At 40.7% G+C, this 18,163-nt stretch overlaps 2 protein-coding genes across 2 annotated transcripts in view; one reads left to right on the forward strand and one right to left on the reverse strand.

The window, feature by feature from the left end:
* Nucleotides 1–286: 286 nt before the first annotated feature.
* Nucleotides 287–9,265, forward strand: LOC109463326 (coiled-coil domain-containing protein 57-like). Its single transcript, XM_019760099.1, has 19 exons — nt 287–740; nt 1,195–1,328; nt 1,633–1,843; nt 2,213–2,370; nt 2,558–2,632; nt 2,768–2,828; nt 3,038–3,177; nt 3,487–3,645; nt 4,042–4,204; nt 4,350–4,484; nt 4,636–4,843; nt 4,984–5,178; nt 5,462–5,562; nt 6,163–6,423; nt 6,771–7,005; nt 7,215–7,402; nt 7,807–7,981; nt 8,429–8,611; nt 9,012–9,265. The coding sequence occupies exons 1-19, from the start codon at nt 462–464 to the stop codon at nt 9,251–9,253; spliced, it is 3,303 nt and encodes a 1,100-aa protein (XP_019615658.1). The 5' UTR covers nt 287–461; the 3' UTR covers nt 9,254–9,265.
* A 799-nt stretch (nt 9,266–10,064) lies between these two features.
* Nucleotides 10,065–18,163, reverse strand: part of LOC109463270 (ATP-binding cassette sub-family A member 5-like) — a 16,406-nt gene continuing 8,307 nt past the window's right edge. Inside the window, exons 16-30 of the mRNA XM_019760011.1 lie at nt 17,677–17,808; nt 17,112–17,264; nt 16,424–16,564; nt 15,934–16,029; nt 15,609–15,694; nt 15,174–15,339; nt 14,310–14,534; nt 13,726–13,898; nt 12,939–13,014; nt 12,542–12,636; nt 11,991–12,110; nt 11,361–11,462; nt 10,964–11,103; nt 10,632–10,687; nt 10,065–10,495 (exon numbers count right to left, since the gene is read on the reverse strand). Coding sequence (XP_019615570.1) covers nt 10,352–10,495; nt 10,632–10,687; nt 10,964–11,103; nt 11,361–11,462; nt 11,991–12,110; nt 12,542–12,636; nt 12,939–13,014; nt 13,726–13,898; nt 14,310–14,534; nt 15,174–15,339; nt 15,609–15,694; nt 15,934–16,029; nt 16,424–16,564; nt 17,112–17,264; nt 17,677–17,808 — 1,905 coding nt within the window. The 3' untranslated portion in view covers nt 10,065–10,351. The remainder of the gene's footprint in view (nt 10,496–10,631; nt 10,688–10,963; nt 11,104–11,360; nt 11,463–11,990; nt 12,111–12,541; nt 12,637–12,938; nt 13,015–13,725; nt 13,899–14,309; nt 14,535–15,173; nt 15,340–15,608; nt 15,695–15,933; nt 16,030–16,423; nt 16,565–17,111; nt 17,265–17,676; nt 17,809–18,163) is intronic.

Raw genomic sequence — 18,163 nt, forward strand, 5'->3', positions numbered from 1 at the left:
GTTCATGGCATCTGCAGTCAGTTCGGTAGCATTCTATGTGTTTCACGTTGCTTTCATAAAACCATGGTTCCTACTCCAAACACAGCAATACCACCGTCGGAAAACTATGTCCCCCTTTTAGACCACAACCACCTGTAAGATTTACATGCTGTGTATGATCCGCCAGGCGGCGCTGCAAACATGCACAGGTCAGAGTTCGCGGAGGCGCTCGATTCAAAAATCAAAGTCGTCGCTACATGGTTGATTTCGACATCATAGACAACAGCAGCGAGCGTTTCGCTACGATTTAGCTCCTATGATTTAGTTCCTTTGTTTGGAAAGCTAGAGAGGGTCGATATAAATGTAGATATGCACCAGAACTTGGCGGAAACTTGGGTGTAGAGTGGCCCGCCCCTCCCCCTTAGTGCAAATCTTGGAAGAGCAAAGGAAGAAAAACGGAAGATCCTTCGTAGCTGTAAGACATGGCACAACGATCAGAACCTCCCGAGGGGTCACTACGGGAACTAGCGGAACAGAAGGAACGAGAATGGCGAGAAATCCAGGAACTTCGAGTCGAGACTTTGGACGCAGCCTACAAACAGAAGGACAAGGAACTGAACGAAGAAAAGGCAAAGTTCCAGAAGCTGAAGGAAGACTTCAAGTACAACTTGAGGCTCCTTGAGGAGAGGGACAAGGAACTGGAGAGGTATGACGCCGTCTTCGCCGAACTGAAGGCAGTGGAGAATGCCAAAAATGCGGAAGTAAGTTCAGCATTGAAAATTCACCTGTGTTGGTAAACAACATCTGTCATGAATTACAAATTAACCCCCCCCCCAATAAAAAACAATTCACCAAATTTTCAACTGTCTTCAGAACTGCACATGAATAGCCCCTCACCTTTGCTTTTTCATGGACCATTTTGTTCAGGAAGTCTAATATATATGATTTAGTCAAGCTTAATGTTAATCAAACTGTTAACTGAGTTACCAGTGACAGTTTGTTTTGTTTTTAAAAACATATTGATATGAAATTCATGATAACCATCAACTGTACTTTACATTATAGTCACATATCAGGGACATTGTATAGGGATATATATTCATGTCTTTGCTTGTGCTTCTTGCGTGTTGTAGCTTGCCTCTGTTTCACACCGTATTGCCAGATGTTCAACAAAAAATTTGAGCTCCAAACCCTGCTCCTCCCATTCCCACACAGATGAGTGAGCTGAAGATCCAGCAGGATGAGCTGAGGACGGCCGTGAGTCGAGAGGAGACGGCTCGAGTAGAGCTACAGAAACATTATCAACACAGGCTCAGGGAACAACAGCATGAACTGGACAAGTTCAGGAGGTCTGGACGAATCTATTGTTCTGAAAGACAGATGATTCAATACTGCTAGGAGTTATGATATTTCCACCATTGTTTTTCTATTATACCGTACTTTGTAGATTATAAAGCAAGGGAGCATAGGAAACAAAATATTTTTGTTGACAGCCAAGTATGGCGCAGGATGCTGTGCTGACTGCAGGCAAATGACTTTAATGCAAGCCATTCACAAAATTAATGCTGAGAATTCGAAGACCTGTAGCAAGTAAGTAGTACTAGTACTTACAATGAACCCCTTGCACTTCAGTAACCTCTGACTGTTCCACAGTTTGAAGGAAGCGGAGGTGAAGAGAGAGCGGGAGGAGTTTGAGAAGTTTAAGCGTGACCTTGAGCGGAGCCTGCAGGAGGTGGAGGCTGACCTTGACACGCAGAAGCGGGAACTCACCACGGGGTTCGACGAGGCGCTACGGAGACGCGAGCACGAGTTCCGTAAACAAGCTGATGAGATGAGCAACACGGTTCTGGCACACGAACTCAAGGTCAGCCATCTCCCTGTCAATCATAATTTAGAGAACACAAATTTTCCATTCTTGTACAAATTCGCTCTATATCTCTTGACTGCCTTTCATGTTTTGTGATCCTTAAATTTTGTAAGAAAAGTATTTAGAAATCACAACTCTACAATTCAGGTAAAATTTCCACACATTAACCCTTGACATCCTAAGCAACTGGATCAGATGGTATTAGGTAAAAAATAGTGTTGTGTTTGTAAGTAGGACTATGTAGAGTTTACAGGGCGTTTTCTCGAAAAAATTGCTTCCCTGGTAACCCTTGCTTCTCCCTGTGTTGCTTGAAGGAAAAAGAGCAGCAAAACTAGTATATCAATGTTTGGAAACATATTCACACAGGTAAAGCTGTTGTCCAAAGAGCTTGAGATGGTTCGTTCAGCCAGTGAGAAGCAGAACACAGAGCTTCAGCACACAGACCAGAACATACAGCAGCTACAGAAGGCCCTCAAGCAGAAAGAGTGGGAACTGCAGGATGTTACAAGCATAAAGAATGCCAGGTATGTTTTATAACCGGGAACAATTATGTACTTGAACAAAAGTTCACAAAAAAGTCAAGATTTAGCTGCTCAAGTCTGGTGAACTGTCCTTTTAAAGAAAGATTCTGATGTTGACTCAAAAGCAACTTTTACCATTCAGTAATTCTAAACTACAATATGCTGAAGAGTTTTGTCCCTGTCCCTACAGGATAGAAGAACTGGAAAAACAGATGAAGCAGGTAGAGGTGAAGTCACAAAGGCTACAGGAGGAGTTTCAGAGAAAGTGAGACAGTCAAACGTTTGCAGTCCTATTTTAACTTTACCTTTCTGACATTACAATCAACCAATCATCTAGAGGCATTATGAACAGATGCATGGTGGCTGTAGACATCTCTTCAGAATAATTTTTTTTTTTCAGACATGCAGACGTGGATAGATATGCCAGGGAGAAGGAGGCAGCTCTTTCTGCTGCAAAGGAGGTTAGTTAAATCCTTAGTCCCCTCATTACCTTCTTGTACAGAGGTTTTGCTTTCAGTGTGTCTGTGTGTTAAACTTTGTTTGTGCAGTTACATGTGTAGCAGCATGTTCTTGAGAAAACGCATAGCTAATTTGGCATAAGATAATCTAAAATAAATCAATAAATGAACAATGCTACATACACTGTGTTTTGTTTCTTTTTTTCCAACAGGCCCACGCAGAAAGAGAAAGGGCCCTAGAAGAATCCTTGAGGGACCTCCAAACCCAACTAGAAACCAAAGATGTGGAGCTCAGGAGACAAGCATGGAATCTGCAAGATGTTATCAAAGACAAAGACATGTTCCTGGAAAAGTATGTATCTGATTTGAAAAAAAAAGCTGCTAGTGTCATACAACACATATTACTGAAAATTGAAACTCCAGAAATGAGGTGTATATGTATATCCTTACTTACCTGTTGCACATTCAGTCAGTTCAGAAAGGTCAAATTGGAGGTCAAAATGGTCTCTCCACAGGCTGGGAGCAAGTGACAGTGGAACTGTAAGACACAACATCAGTGAGAAATTCACAATGATGAATATTTGCAGCAACCCTACGTAGATGCTTCACGAGAGTGAGTGTAAAATCTTTGATTTCTTCTTTTTTGTTTGCAATTTGGTAGGTTCCAGCAGGAGATTTCTGACCTGAAGACCCGAGGTGAGGCCCAGGTAACAGAACTGTCCAGAAACTCTGTAGCACGAGACATGGAGCTACAGGCCCTGAGGGAGCAAACCACCAGTCTGAAGGAAGAACTGTTGACCAGGAAGGAGGATGTGGACAGGTAACTCATCATTAACCCACTAACTAATTAACCAGACTTGTAACTCATCACTTTACCATCAAAGTAACAGTGCTCATGTATATCACAATTAGCAATACAGGTCTGACAAAGTATTGAAAATTATGATTCCATAACCTTCTACCTGCTGTCTAACCTCATAACCAATAGAGAATTGTAGAAAGATTAAAAGTTAAGTTTTATTTTTTTGGCATAGCAAGCCCATTTTAAAGGGTCATGAAAACATTTTTGCAAGATTATGCGTTATACATTATAATTACTGGTTTCACAGAGAACAAATGTACAATGTTTGCTGTACATGGATTTGTTCATTACTGCATAAAAATCATGATAAATCGGACAATCTAATACCAAATTGGCTGTTATTTTGTATTATAGATACAAGAAGGACCTTACGTTAGCCCTGGAGAGAGAGTCGTCCCTGGAGCGGGCTAAAGCCCAGCTGGAGCTGGACTGGCAGAGGAGAGGGGAGGACATGGAGAGACTACAGTACCAGAAATCTGAGGAACTCATACGCAACCTCACGCAGGCTAGGGACGAGGTCAGGCACTGGGAAACTACTCATATCAAACTAATCACTACAGTTTGTTTTGCTTGTACATGTATATTTCAATCATCAGAGTCATGAAAGAAGAGTCAATCATTAAAAATTGACATACAAAAATGTTGTTTTTTATCTTCTCCAGGCTGTTGCAGCAGTAAGAGAGAAGGATCGTGAGTTAGAACAGAGGGAGGACCTGGTCAGGATCCTGACACAGGACAGGGACAGGGCACTGGCCACACTCAGGAGGCATGGACTACAGGTGGACACACACATCCCGGTAATGATAAAGGTGACATTTATGTGAATTTGTGAACATGAAAAACTGAAAAGTGTAATATAATGTGACTACAGAAGATTCATGTCAGATTTGTCAAAGCTGCTGTTAAAAAGTCCATCTGAAAAGTGGATCTCCTTTTCTTTTTTTACAGACGAAAGAAGACTCCCCAGAGCAGACAGACCAGGACCTGTCTGCCTCAGAACAGATCCAGCAGCTTCAGCAGCAGAACCAGAGTCTAAAAACTGTCATTCATCAGATGAGGGAACAGATGGAGCAACTGGGTGGGGAGATGGCACCACCAGCAGCCAATCAGATCCAAGGGGTTGTGTCACATGATCAACATGGACCAATCACTGCAGGTATGTACAATGTCATGATAGGCCAATCAGATCCAAGCGATTGTATCACATTATCAACACGGACCAATCACTGCTGGTGTTTTTAATATCATGATTGTACTACACATTCTCACCACCTTTCATTTGTGTTTATGCTTTAGACTATGTAAAGTCCCTAGAAGCGGAAGTCAGAGTGTTGAAGGCTAAGAACAGACAGCTGGTTCAGGAGTTGGAGGATGTCTCATCAGCAGGGAGACAGGCGGGTGCAGCTGCACCAGGTGCTGGTGTGGAGAAGCCTGTATCAGCTGACAACGCCTACCTCAGGGCACACATCAAGGAACTCAACGACACCATTGGTGAGTACATGTACACGTGTAGGCGTGTTTTTGGCAACACCAAAGGGGTGGAACCTTTGTACTAATGTTTGTTGTCAGCTCCATCAAATGATTCAGAATGTGCATTCCCTAGCAATTGAAAGGAATTCAATTATCCAAGATTACTTAATGACGATCACCATAACATAACTAGATTTTATGCAATATGTATTGTGGATAATGGTACTTGAATGTTGGCAAAAAAATTTATTTTGTTTATTATTTGCTGTTGTTGCAACTGAAGTTTATATTTTGCACCTGGCAGGTGGTTTAAGAGTGGATAAGGTGTCATCCCAGGCTCAGCTGAAGAAACAGCAGGCCAGGATCTCCCATCTGGAGGGCCAACTGGCACAGCTGCAGCAAGAGGTGGGGAGAAAATCACTCTCTATATTACATTTACAGGTTTTCTTCTGTGTGAGTGGCTTTCAGCACCAAGGACAGGTTTGCCTGTGTGTGGATGGCTTTCAGTACCAAGGACAGGTGTGTTTTTCTTTCTGTTGATGGCTTCCAGCACCAAGGACAGGTTTGCCTGTGTGTGATTGGCTTTAAGTACCAAGGACAGATGTGTTTGCCTGAGTGTGAATGGCTTTTAGTGCCATGGACAGAATCTAATGTGGTTGTGTGTGGATGGCTTTCAGTGCCAAGGACAGGTTTGTATTCCCTTGTGTTGATGGCTTTCAGCATCAAGGACAGGTTTGCCTGTGCCTGAATGGCTTTCAGCACCAAGGACAGGTATGTTTGCCTGTGTGTGGATGGCTTTCAGTACCAAAGATATGTTTGCCTATGTGTTTAGTGGCTTTCAAAGCCAAGGACAGATGTGTTTTTGTTGATGGCTTTCAGCACCAAGGACAGGTTTGCCTATGTGTGAGTGGCTTTCAGGACAAGTGTGTTAATTCACAACTACATGTAACTGCAAAACAACTATAACTTTTGTAATCTTAAAACTAATGATCCATTTCTTTCCAGGCGAGGCAGAAGCAGGTTGAGAATGATCAGCTGCAGTACGACCTTGCAGCGCAGTCCAAGCGAGCTGCAGCGGAGACGACGGCCCTCCGCAGCCGCGTGACGGACCTGGAGCTGCAGCTGGCAGAGACCAGGAAGGAGGCAGACGAGTACTACAGGGGAGGGCTGCAGAGGAACCTGGAGGCCACGGCACTCGGGAACCAGGTGTCCTCACTCAAGATTGACCTGGCCTCAGGGAAAGCTACATTAACGGGCCCAGAGCAGGTGAGATATGAATGTGAAATGTGGCAAAAATTTGGTCTATCCAAACCAAAAATGTTAACAACATCAATTACAACATCCAAATCCAGTATTTGAATTTTAGAAAGCGGTGCAATTGGAACCAAATAAAACCATGTGTGATACAGCTAGTTATCACATGGGCTGGAACACCTGTATTGAACATTATTGTGGCCCATGTATAACATAATATAGGATTTATGTCATCCCATGATTCAAAAGTACATAAGGTTTCTGCAGTTTCTCTTTCAAACAATTTGTAGCTGGTGCATTTGATTCACATTGCATGCAAAAGTGTTTTTTTTTAGCTGTTATTCTTTCTCTTGTGACAGTCCCTTCTTGTGAAGGAACTCCAAGATGAAATTCAAAGCCTCAGGCAGCAGCTGTCAGGTGCCGCTGGTCATGTGACCACCAAGCAGCCAATAAGAAGCCAGGGAGGGTCAGAGGTTGTTGAGTTGAGGAGGAAGCTGAAGGGAGCGGCCCAGCACATCGGTCAGCTGGCCAAGGAGCGCCAACAGCTGATGGAACTGGGCAACAGGCTCAGGGCAGAGTTGGCCAGAGCTACCGGTCAGTTGTCTTGACCACCTGGACTTAACTTCTCTTTGTTTTTAAGTTTGCTCTGTGCAAGGCCATATGTACTGCCTCTTGGGACCTCTATTTAACGTCTTATAAAATTAATTTGTCTGGTGCAGGTAATTTTCAATGTTACCTGTACCAATGCAGATATGCAAAAAAGTATTTCAAGCCCTGAATATACATTGTGTATTACCATGTAGGCGGAGGAATGCCATCATCGAATGGTGTACCAGGTGCAGCAGGTGACAGACAGCTGCCATCAGAACGTGCAGCAGGTGTTGCAGGTGCCAGATCACCTGGTGACAGAGACCGGTCCAGGAGGCTCGGAGAGGAGTACAAGAACAAACTGGGGGAGCTGGAGAGACTGCAGTACCAGCTCACTCAGCAGGTGGAGCTGCTAGCCATCTCAGTTTTTAAAAGTTCATGATTTACTTTCGTGGTAGTGTAAGATTTTTGAAAGACTTGCTACCCAGGTAATTCCTCTTGCAATATAGGCATCATTTTTTAGTAGACACCAAACTCTGAAAAATATAATTTCCTAAGACAAATATAACTTTCTAAGACAGTTATAGAGGGTCACTATAAGTTAATGTCCTTGGTTATGGAGAGAGGTCATAGAAATTCAGTAAATGTATTCATTTTTGTTGTGTTTTTACCTCATTAATGAAAATTCTTATGGAGAAGAGCTTATCATAATAACTTTCTCAGTGATGCCTAAGCCCATAACTGTTACAAATTTTGTGCCAAATGGCTACCTCAGCACACTGAAGGTGAAGACAAAATGTATTTCAGGAGCTCCGTGTTGCTAGACAGCAGCTACAGCGGGAGCAGAGAGCAGCGGCCTGGGCTGTGGTGGAGTCTAGTGTGGAGCTGGAGTCAAACGGAGAGACAGCCGTACCTGACCAACCTGCTCACCCATCCAGACCTGTCACTGGTCCTGCACAGTACCCTCCACATCCACCAACAGGTGTCAGTCTTCATAACCGGTCACCTGTTGTGCCTGAATTTCATTGTGCTATCATTTTTGAGTGGCTCAAAATGAATTGGAATGAAAATTCCAGTAAGTTACAGTGATGCTACTGAGTGTAGCCTCAAAAGAAGGCATTCTAAAATGGCCCTTTGGAAAAGAAAAAAATTGCCTGTTTAGAGAAAAGATGTTAAAAATGGTAGAGAGATGCTTCTCATATGCTTCCCTACATCTGTGGTAATCTCATGTTAATACTGTAGGGTGGCTGAGGAGTTTTTGGGGTTTCTAAAAATACTGTTTATGTTAAAGTATGGACCTTAATTTTTTTTAGTAGTACCTTATATTGCAAGATGGTAATATGTGCGAATTAGTATAATGTCACAATGTTGTCAGCAAGAGTTGTAAGGGATTTGTCATGCAGTACCTTTCTTTCTTTGTGTCTGAAAGCTGCTCCTCGTGAGTCTACTCCAGTAGAAGACACAACAGGTGCTCAGCCAAGACCCCCTACCTCCAGCGGAGCTCCCCTGATGATGAGCATGTCCTCCTACAACGACACAGAACTGCAGGATGTGTGGAGACTTCTGGATGCTGGACAGAGCCCCACCTTCTCTACTCCTAGAGAGGCACCCGGTCAGTTCTTCTTTCTATTAACACAATTTGTTGAAGAATCTGTTTTTATATGAGGGCAGTTGGAATGGCAGACTTTAGTGGGGGTTGGGGGTGACCCGGTGAATATATGACAACATTGGTGGCAATATTGTACATTTGTACAGTAGTTGGCAGGCTCTGAATTTTCCTTTTGTGGCCTTATTTCTAACCTTACTGAATTCCAAGTATAACTTAGATTGTATAAAACATGTTATGTATACTGCAAAACAATTGAGGTGATTGTTGTGAGGTGATTCTACATGTTCATGAACCCCCACACTTCCAAATCTGCCCCCTAAGTTTTGACAGTAATTGCCGTAGCTTTGGAAAAGATAATACACAATGTCTTATCTTGATATGCTCCATTTCTCTTTCTCGCCAGGTCCATTGCCACAATCCAGCAGCCTTCCTTCATCACACTACCCTGACAGACTCACTGCCCCATCACATACCACCCACCCAGACCCATTCACTGTAGAAGGCATCAGTGCAGCTCCTGTGCCAAGAGACAGACAGGAGCCTAAGAAGTTATCAAGCAAGGCTTTGGGGAAAGTTCAGAGGGCCTCTTCTAAGAAACCCAGAGTTAGAAACTATAACATAAGAGACAGGGAAGATTTCAGATAGCGATTGATGTACTTTATTTGTAAAGTTTTTATAGAAATTGTAAAAAAAACTCCATGACATATTTAGTGCTTTAAATTTGTAAATCTTATGCATGGTGATGACCACCTGTAAATGGCTTACATCTACAATCCTGCTCATTAGCAAAAGTTAAAAATGATATTCTCCATTTTCTACATACTACCTTTCTCAGCAGTTTGTAAACTTGCACACTCAGTGAGGTAGATTTGTTACTGTATAAATAAAAATATCCCCAAAGTGACAAAAATACAAAGAGTACAAGTTCTTCCATAACTTTTCTACAAATCTCTTTGTCAGACATTCAAACAATTCTTTGACAAATGCCCTCTGTTTATAAGGTGGCCATCTTGCTCCATGGTCCTGCAATACAAGAATGTCATCAAGTTTTTCAAAATAACATCTGATATGTTTCATAAATGCTTTTGAGCATAAAATATTAACTTAGCTTAACTTAACTTAGCTTAAAATACTGCATTAAACTTGGTTACAAAAAATCAGAAAGAATTTAGTACTTTATCTGGCAATCCATGAAAACACCACTTTTCATAGAAACAAGACAACTTCCCTATCATCTATTCAACACTTCCAAACCAAAACACTTTCAATTCTACTCTGTGGACCAATCTACAACACTACGTACATAAAACTACAATCAAAGCTCAGCCTTGGATACTCATGTTGTCAATACCAGAGTATACATCATCTGTTGGTAAATTGGCTGGAAAACTGCAGAAACAGTAGAAAATTAAGTAGTTATTTTCTTTGTCAATAATATAAATCTTCTTTGGAAAGACCTGAGTGAGCATAATAATCAATCCATGCTTTATCAATGGGACATTCGTACATAACATCACAGTTACAGATTGTCACAACATTATGGAGTCCGACGTAATATTAGTAGCTTAATTGTGTTTTGACAATACAGCAGCTTAACAACACCTTTAATATCCAAATTAAGTCATCATTTTCAAAAATGTACATAATATACAATGTCATGTAAAATCTCTGGTGGTATAAACACACCACTACTACTACATAAAGTGTGTAATATTAGGTGGATGCAGCAATATCTTCTGCATGTTACACCTCGATGGGTACAGGTCCTGGAGTAGTGCTGCCAGGACGTGGTGAGTTGAGGGATCGCTGTCGCTTGATGCTCTTCTTCTTGATGTCTGACTCCACTCCACCCGTGTCGTTCTGAAGACGAGCAAATCGCAGGAAAACCTGGCAAGATGGAAAAACATGTTAGCAAAAAAATTCATGTTGGATGTAAAGTTTAAGGCCTTTAAAGTAGCCTTGCAAAACATGCCTTTGCTCAAATCCTACCAACTAAATAAATAGTATCCTATCAAAATAGTACCTGTTCAAGGGTAGACTGACTGAAAGTGTATTCTTCGATCCCAGCATTACTCTTTCCTGTAATACAATCAAAACACAATTATTAGTGCCAAAAGAAAATATCTTAGGTAAAGGTAATGCAATGTGATTGGCCCATTGTCAACCAATCGGGAAGCCTGATGGAAAATGAGTTCATCTGAAAAAACTCTGACTTCCTTACTTCATATTTATGTTTGCCAAGAAGGTTATGTTTAATTGCTAAATGACAATATAACTACCAAAGATAAATTATACAGAACATGCAGAACAAGTATGGCTGTGGCTACATGTTAGATTACAGCAGGTCCTTCTCACCTTCTTCCAAGGCTGTGAAGACAGCTGCCAGTGAGTTGACGTTCTCCTTCGGGATGTTGTAGGTCACCCTGTTACCAATCAGCTCTGCCTCCTCCGCACTGGGAAACAGCTCGTGAACAAATGTGTCCAACTCGTCCAGTCTGGAACAAAGGATCAGAAATTTTGTTAAACATTAAAAAAAAGGGTTGAACAGACATCATAAGGATGTAGTTATGCAAAAATGTGAAATTTGTTAAATATTATAAATCTCTGTATTATCAACATTTACTACCATGGTAGCCACTTTTCAAAACATTTTTGCATCATTACAAATTAATACATTGTGCTATATAATGCCGCTTTAAATTGATCTGCAAAAATGTAATTCATAACCAACTCCCCAAGATAATTTACTCACCTTGCTTCAAGGTCGTTGGCATTCCCGTCCTCCTTGACCTTGACATCTAACATGTAGCCACTGCCGTACTTGGTCTTCAGGTGCTGGGTGGAGCCCAGACATCTGTATGCATGTCAGTCAAAATAAAAAATGAGTGAAAGGAACCTCCATGGATAATTTCATGATATTGGCAGGAGACTGAATAAGAAAGTCCTCTATTCAATAACCCGTGGGCTTTCACATCTGAAGTGATTGTCTGTCACCTTCTTCAGGGTTCTGGTTTGTACTAGGTAAAAAGAATTATTACACTGCTAAGGAAGCCGCTGAAGCCATTAAATGTATGTTTACTTTGCAATAAATAGCTGGAAAATTTTTTTTTCATAGATGGGAGGCCATAGGACATTAATTACTGGTCTATGGCTATTTTGATTTAGCATGTTAATAATTTGAGGAATTACAATGACAAGATATCAATTTTACAAATTTAACGTTATATAAAGTTATAACTTTTGTTTATGAGATCTCTGTGCTGTACACATCCTTCTTTTTCCTTGCTACCCTGGTCATATTCTGTTCCCCATAGAGAAGATGTCATACGAGCTGACCAGTACAGGAACAGTTTCTGTGGATCGAGCGTGGACCTGGACTGACCTGAGCTGACCGTTGACCATGATTCCCACTCGGGAACACAGGGCGTCGGCCTCCTCCATGGAGTGTGTGGTGAGGATGGCTCCTCGGCTGCTGTCATTAAACGCAGAACTGATGGTGTTCCTGATGCACAAGGGGTGTTATTAGTATAGTGTGGCCAGTCTTACTTATTAGTATGCCAGTTTTACTATGTCAGAACAGTGTTCAACCCAGTCTGAAATTTTTTCTGTCATCTCAATTTTGTTTCATGTGACATACATGTACATGTAATGTCAAGCACCATGTACTTTAATAACATCTCTTTACATATCTTTACATGACACTTTTTGTCTGTCATGAGCGGAAAATTTCCGTCAAACCACTGAAAGACAGACACTGGCTAGAACACTGCATCGGAATGCTAGTCTTGACAATAGAGTGCCTAGCCTTACTATTGTATGCTTTTAAGTCTTGCTATCTTTATGTAGATACAAAATACATGTACAGGAAAATCACAATCTTAGTCTGAATCCATGCCACTGCATTTTGACTGGTTTGTGGCCAGTTGTTCTTACCATAAGAAGCGTTTAGCACCAGGGTCCATACCAGTAGACGGTTCATCCATCAGCACAATCTTGGGATTTCCCAACAGGCTGATCAAAAAGCTGACCTGGAGAGTTCAAGACAACAATGTATGTTTCAATAGTGTCACCAACAATGTAATCAGTATTGAGAGTAGTGCATCTTTAAATGCACGTAATGCTATAGATTATATAAAATTTAAGAAATTGATTCCAATTTACCACCTGTTAAAGATGTAAGATTTTTTCTTCATTTCTACATAAAATTTAGTCTCATTATATCTACATTGTTTCTTCTAGAATAGTTGTATATTAACGTATTAGTTTTTTAAATAAATATCCTAACATAGGCAGCAAAATCTACATTCAAATGCTATGATTCAATGCTCACCTTCCTTTTTGTCCCACCAGACAGCTTTGGAGACCTCTTGTCTTGATGTTCTTCAATCTCCATTGCCTCTATGAAACTGTAACATACATCATATTTACAGATCAGCAGTTATCTTTTGTAGTAACTTAGCAATCCTGAAGAGCTGTGAGAATTCATGAAGCCAGCACACAGCAGGGAAATAGTCTGGTGTCAAAGTGGCGTCGAATGACTGAATGGCTAAGGTGATTGGGCACCAGATTGAGAAGTCACAGTTCAATTCTTGCATTTGTGACTGGACATTGTGTACTTGAGAAAGGTACTTGACAAGACTTTCCTCACTTTAGGTGTAAAATGTACCTGACATTGGTTGGGGAGGTAAAAAGCAGTGGAAAGGGAGGCATGGGTGCCACTTTCGAATATCATGCCCAAGACACCGTGGATTACATAGTACCTACTGCCACAATGGCCTCAAAAAGGATTTGGAACTTCCTTTTACTTTTAATGACTGGTGATTTTCAAGCCCTGTTCAATTTGATCTGGTAGATTTTCTGGTGATGAATACACCTAACTACATGTCAGTTTTTATTAAAATTTGTTGGCCTTCCAACGATAAAAAAGTTTCACCAAAGGTTGTTGACAGTTTGCCTGGGTGCCATCCAATTTGTAATGGCAACCCCGAAAAAATCTCTTTTTTCGGGGTTGCCGTTACAAATTGGATGGCACACAGGCTAGTTAACAGTGTGATATACACAACTGACAGTGACTTGAAGAGCTGGCATGATTCATAAGGGTTCACCGATTTACTCACTAATTGACAACAGATTGTAAATCCTCATCGTTTAACCCTTGGATGGTTCCATACAGCTCCAGGTGTTCCCGTAGAGTGGTCAGTGGAAACAAGGGGTCAATCTGCGGACAGTAGCCCATGGCCTGGAAGGCTGAGGACAGACTGGACTGGACATCGTACCCTCCCACCACAATCTGTTCAACATGAGAAATGAGAAAAATTTGTTAGAATACCTGTAGATGTATGCATTGAACTCTGAAAAAAAATATTGCTTATTTTTACATGATAAAAATAATACATCACAATGCTTATGGAATTAACTGCTATTATATTATCAATAGGTAAATACAACAGATATCACATAGAAAATTATTAAACTTGTTACTCACTATTATCATATTTAAAGGAATTTTTATGTTTTGATTTTCTTATATTTATAGTAAAACTACTGCACAATTATATGTGTTGCAATAGTTAATTTATAAAAGTTTAAAATTCAAATGAACCCTCTTGTATTTAACAATAATAATAAAGAATTTATTTTAGTTACTTTTGGGTCAGTAACGTTGATGCCCTAAATCATACTGAGTGTGATCAACACATACCCTTCCTCTGGTTGGTGCCAGTTCACTGGTGATGACGTCCATGGTGGTCGTCTTTCCCGCGCCGTTAGGGCCCAGCAGCCCGAACACTTCTCCCTGCTGTACGGACAGCGACACGTGCTGGACGGCCACCTTCTCCTTCTCCACTTTCTTCCTCCTGCGACAGTCACAGGCCGCTGTGTCTTTGACAAACGTCTTCCTCACGTTCTGTATCACCACTGCTGGGGGCTGCACAGGGAGGATAACACCTTATTGTTAGGTTTTGTTTCTGGTTTAGCCTGTGTTACACAAGCTCTCTCAGCCGGAGGTCAATGACCCCCACCCAAAGGGGGGTGTAATATTTTTTTAGGGTGGCAGCCGCCAGTAGCATGATTTAGTCAGGCTACTTTCTGGTTCAATTTTGAAATTTTTTGGTCAAAATCTTCTACTTGGTATTTCTATTGTCAATTTATTATTACCAGTTTGATTGAACTTTGAAAGTTCTTCTTTTGTCTTTAATTTCTTCTTCGGAAAAAAGTCACTTTTGTCTTAACCTTTAGCATTTTGCTAGCAATTTTTTACTGGTTACAGGGTTAGGCAGCAGCAAGAAGGTTAAGTAAACATTTAGATGGTTTAACTAGAAGGGCAATCAAAGTGATGTTGATTACATCTTATACAATAACTGAGCAATGGGCAGTGTCAAGGAATGGTCACTACTACACGTAACTACTACTTTGCTATAATTAAACTCACATCTACAAGACTGTACTAGATGAGGGATACAGACTTTCTTATCCTTTTAAACTGTATTTCATTTAACATCAAGAACCAAGAATAGCTGTCATAAGCGGTGAATAAGAAACTCCAATACTGTATCCAGACTCTCACCTCAGTGTTAGCTCCTGAATTGTCCAGAAATGTGTCCACTCTCCTCTGTTCATCAAGGACGTCGCTGTCATTTGCGTTCAACTTGTCGTCTGGCTGGATCTTAGAGAATGACTTGTTGGAGTGTCCACTGTCAGTCTGTGACATGGTGGGTTTCTCCGAACCAAATCTGGTGAAGTAACACAGTGTTGAAAGCGGACAATGTACATGAACTATGAAATGTATGCTTGTGCTCAATCTATATCAATCAAATTAGCTGTATCTAACAGCACTCTAAAATGCTACATGTAACAAATAATACTTTCAATGTTACGGAGAATTCACAGTATCATCTGTCCTGTCAGGAGTAATTCTTAATACAATATTTAAACATTTTGGGTGTATTTTGCTATTTACATGTAACCGTAAGGCCCAATAAATATATCATTCCTTATTCACCTGAAGAGATCAGACGGGTCTCCTCCGGTGCTTTTTATCTCCAGATACTGAAGAAAGTAAAACCACCCGATAATCTGCAACGGTAACTGGGGAAAAAATAACAAAACACAATAATAGTTCAACATATCAATATGTTTGATGACTACTTTACAATAGATAGGTTTGCAATGACCTTTAATCTATATATACATAATGTACATGTAGTGTACAAAAAGGCTATGTACCGGTAACTACCTTTACTTTCAAGCAAGTCGGTCTGTATTAATTGTCTACTGTATTTCCAGTTTGTATGCCATAGAGCATAAATGGTGATGTGATGACGTACCACTACATAGCAGATGGAAATGTTGGCTGACCACTCGAAGTAGTCTGCGAAGGCTGCTTGTCCTCCCCCGGTAGTATAGAAAGCAACCCGGTTCACCTGAAGAAAAAAACAGTTAAGTTGCATGGTTGACTGTGCTTGAAGATATGGTGCTTACTTCCTTATACAGTACAATGTATTTCAAGCATGGGTAGGATCCTGAAAGCCAGACAATCTTTGAGGTTATTTCAATGTAAGATTCAGATAAGTTTGCAGCAAAAATTTGGAATTAAACTTTATCAGCCTCTGGGAGGATGTCCAAGAAAAGTACTGTGTTGTGAATAAGAGATGTTACCTACACATTGTTCCAATTAAAATACAGTCACTAAATTTTCGGCTGGCCCAGCCTCCCTCAAAATCATAAAGGACTGATAATTGGATAGAAAAGATATTGACATTTTTGTATTCCAGACCCACATTAGAGACTCCTCAGCAACACAAAAACAGGACAAACCCTTTCGATCCAGTACAGGGCCCCCATGATGGTGTACATTGGGTCGATGATGACAAAGACGTAGTGTAAGGCAGTAGCAGCTGTGGTTGCCTGAGCAAACCCATCCACCGGCCAGATACAGAAGTACGGCAGGATACCAGCCTGGGGATGGGAGAAATACACAATCATGTCAACCATTGTTAACATGCTTTCGTCATATTCAATTCATCACTTATTTTGATATTTCAAACAATTTCAAAAAAGACTTGTGTTTCCTATTTTGATCTCTTGAAAGAATCCTGTTTTCAAAAACAAACCTCATGTAGCACTTTAGACAACACAAGTCTTTTGTTGTAATGCACACAATAGTTTGGCGTTTCTAGGACAGTTCCTTGTCTTATGTTGTCAGAAAGTGGGAATAAAATTATTATCTGATTGGTTTCAAGTCAGGCTGACCGTGAAAGTAAGTCAGCACGCAAAAGATTAACCTTAAGCAATGGCCCAATACTAACTGTCTATCACAATTATCAGTTTGACCAATGATAGCATGCCAATTTGCAGTTTGGCCAATGAGAGAATGGCTTACACGTCTGTCAAACACTGGTATTTGCTTTTCTATGTTTTGATGGAGAAGGGCAGGTTAAGGGATCAGTCTATTCTGCTGCCAGTCAAAATTACACTTAAGTCTTCCTCTAACATAAAAACTCACCATGTTCAACATGCTGGGGAAGGCAGCATCCAGAGTCTCAGCCTTCTCAAACAGGAAGGAGCCACAGTAGGCCACCAGGATTGTCACAGGGACGTACAGTAGCACCACCAACAACAGGGACACCATGGCACCTGGGCTGCTCAGGCTCTCCAACTGAGAAACAAAAACACCCGGTCAGATTTTGGTACAGACGAATTCTCAGATACTATTGGACTTTATTTGATCATGATGCGTATGATCGAAGTTACAGGTACAATGAAAATGTTATGAATATGTGTTGCCAATGTAACTTATACGACAGGATTGTTTAAACTGCAAATTTGAAATGCTGTGAAAACTTCAACCACGAAATTGAGTCACTGCAAAAATAGATTTTTCATTTTTTTGTACAGTTACTGATCATTCAGACTTTGCATGGTTGGGCAAAGGGGTAGCCACACCTCCATTTATAGATAATACCTCAAGGTACAACATTGTAATTCAGAAGCAGTGTAGAAAATGGCTGCCCTATATGTACATGTATGACTGTATGTGCACTGGACATGAACAAATGGTTTTGACTAACTTGTAAGGCAGCCAGCAGGATGAACATGAGAATGACTGGGATCATGAACGTCACCCAGTCATAGATGAACAGAGTTCCCCAGTACACTCTAGACGTCACCCCAGATACACGCAGCTGGGCTCGTCCTTTTACCTGTAATATCAACACAAAAGAAGTGTACAACAGTGTTTCTCTCCACTTTAAGGTTGGAATTCAACATTTCCCACTTTGACAAGTGCAAGTTTTTTTAATATCATATCATTCATAAGTGAAAATACTTGTGTGAAAAGACAGGTGTGATGTACAGTTATGATAACAACTTTGTTGTGTAAATTCATATTAAATATTAATTTTGGAAGTTTTTCTTGCAGATTCTCCAGGAATTCTCTGCAGGGAAATGGTAAAATAGTATTTATCTAACACTTAAATATTACACACAAGGTATTACCATGTAAAAAAAATGTGTAAATTTATTTTTTTTATAGCAAAAATTGGACATAGAATCTCT

Source organism: Branchiostoma belcheri, unplaced genomic scaffold, assembly GCF_001625305.1.
Source record: "Branchiostoma belcheri isolate BF01 breed outbred unplaced genomic scaffold, Haploidv18h27 scaffold124, whole genome shotgun sequence".
Classification (NCBI taxonomy): Eukaryota; Metazoa; Chordata; class Leptocardii; order Amphioxiformes; family Branchiostomatidae; genus Branchiostoma; species Branchiostoma belcheri.

What these genes read in the sequence shown, in the direction of transcription:
- LOC109463326 (XM_019760099.1), top strand. Translation starts at nt 462, where the DNA reads ATGGCACAACGATCAGAACCTCCCGAGGGGTCACTACGGGAACTAGCG. An exon ending in CTCTTTCTGCTGCAAAGGAG is followed by an intron (nt 2,829 to 3,037) that starts GTTAGTTAAATC and finishes TTTTTCCAACAG; the next exon opens with GCCCACGCAGAAAGAGAAAG. An exon ending in ACATGGACCAATCACTGCAG is followed by an intron (nt 4,844 to 4,983) that starts GTATGTACAATG and finishes TTTATGCTTTAG; the next exon opens with ACTATGTAAAGTCCCTAGAA.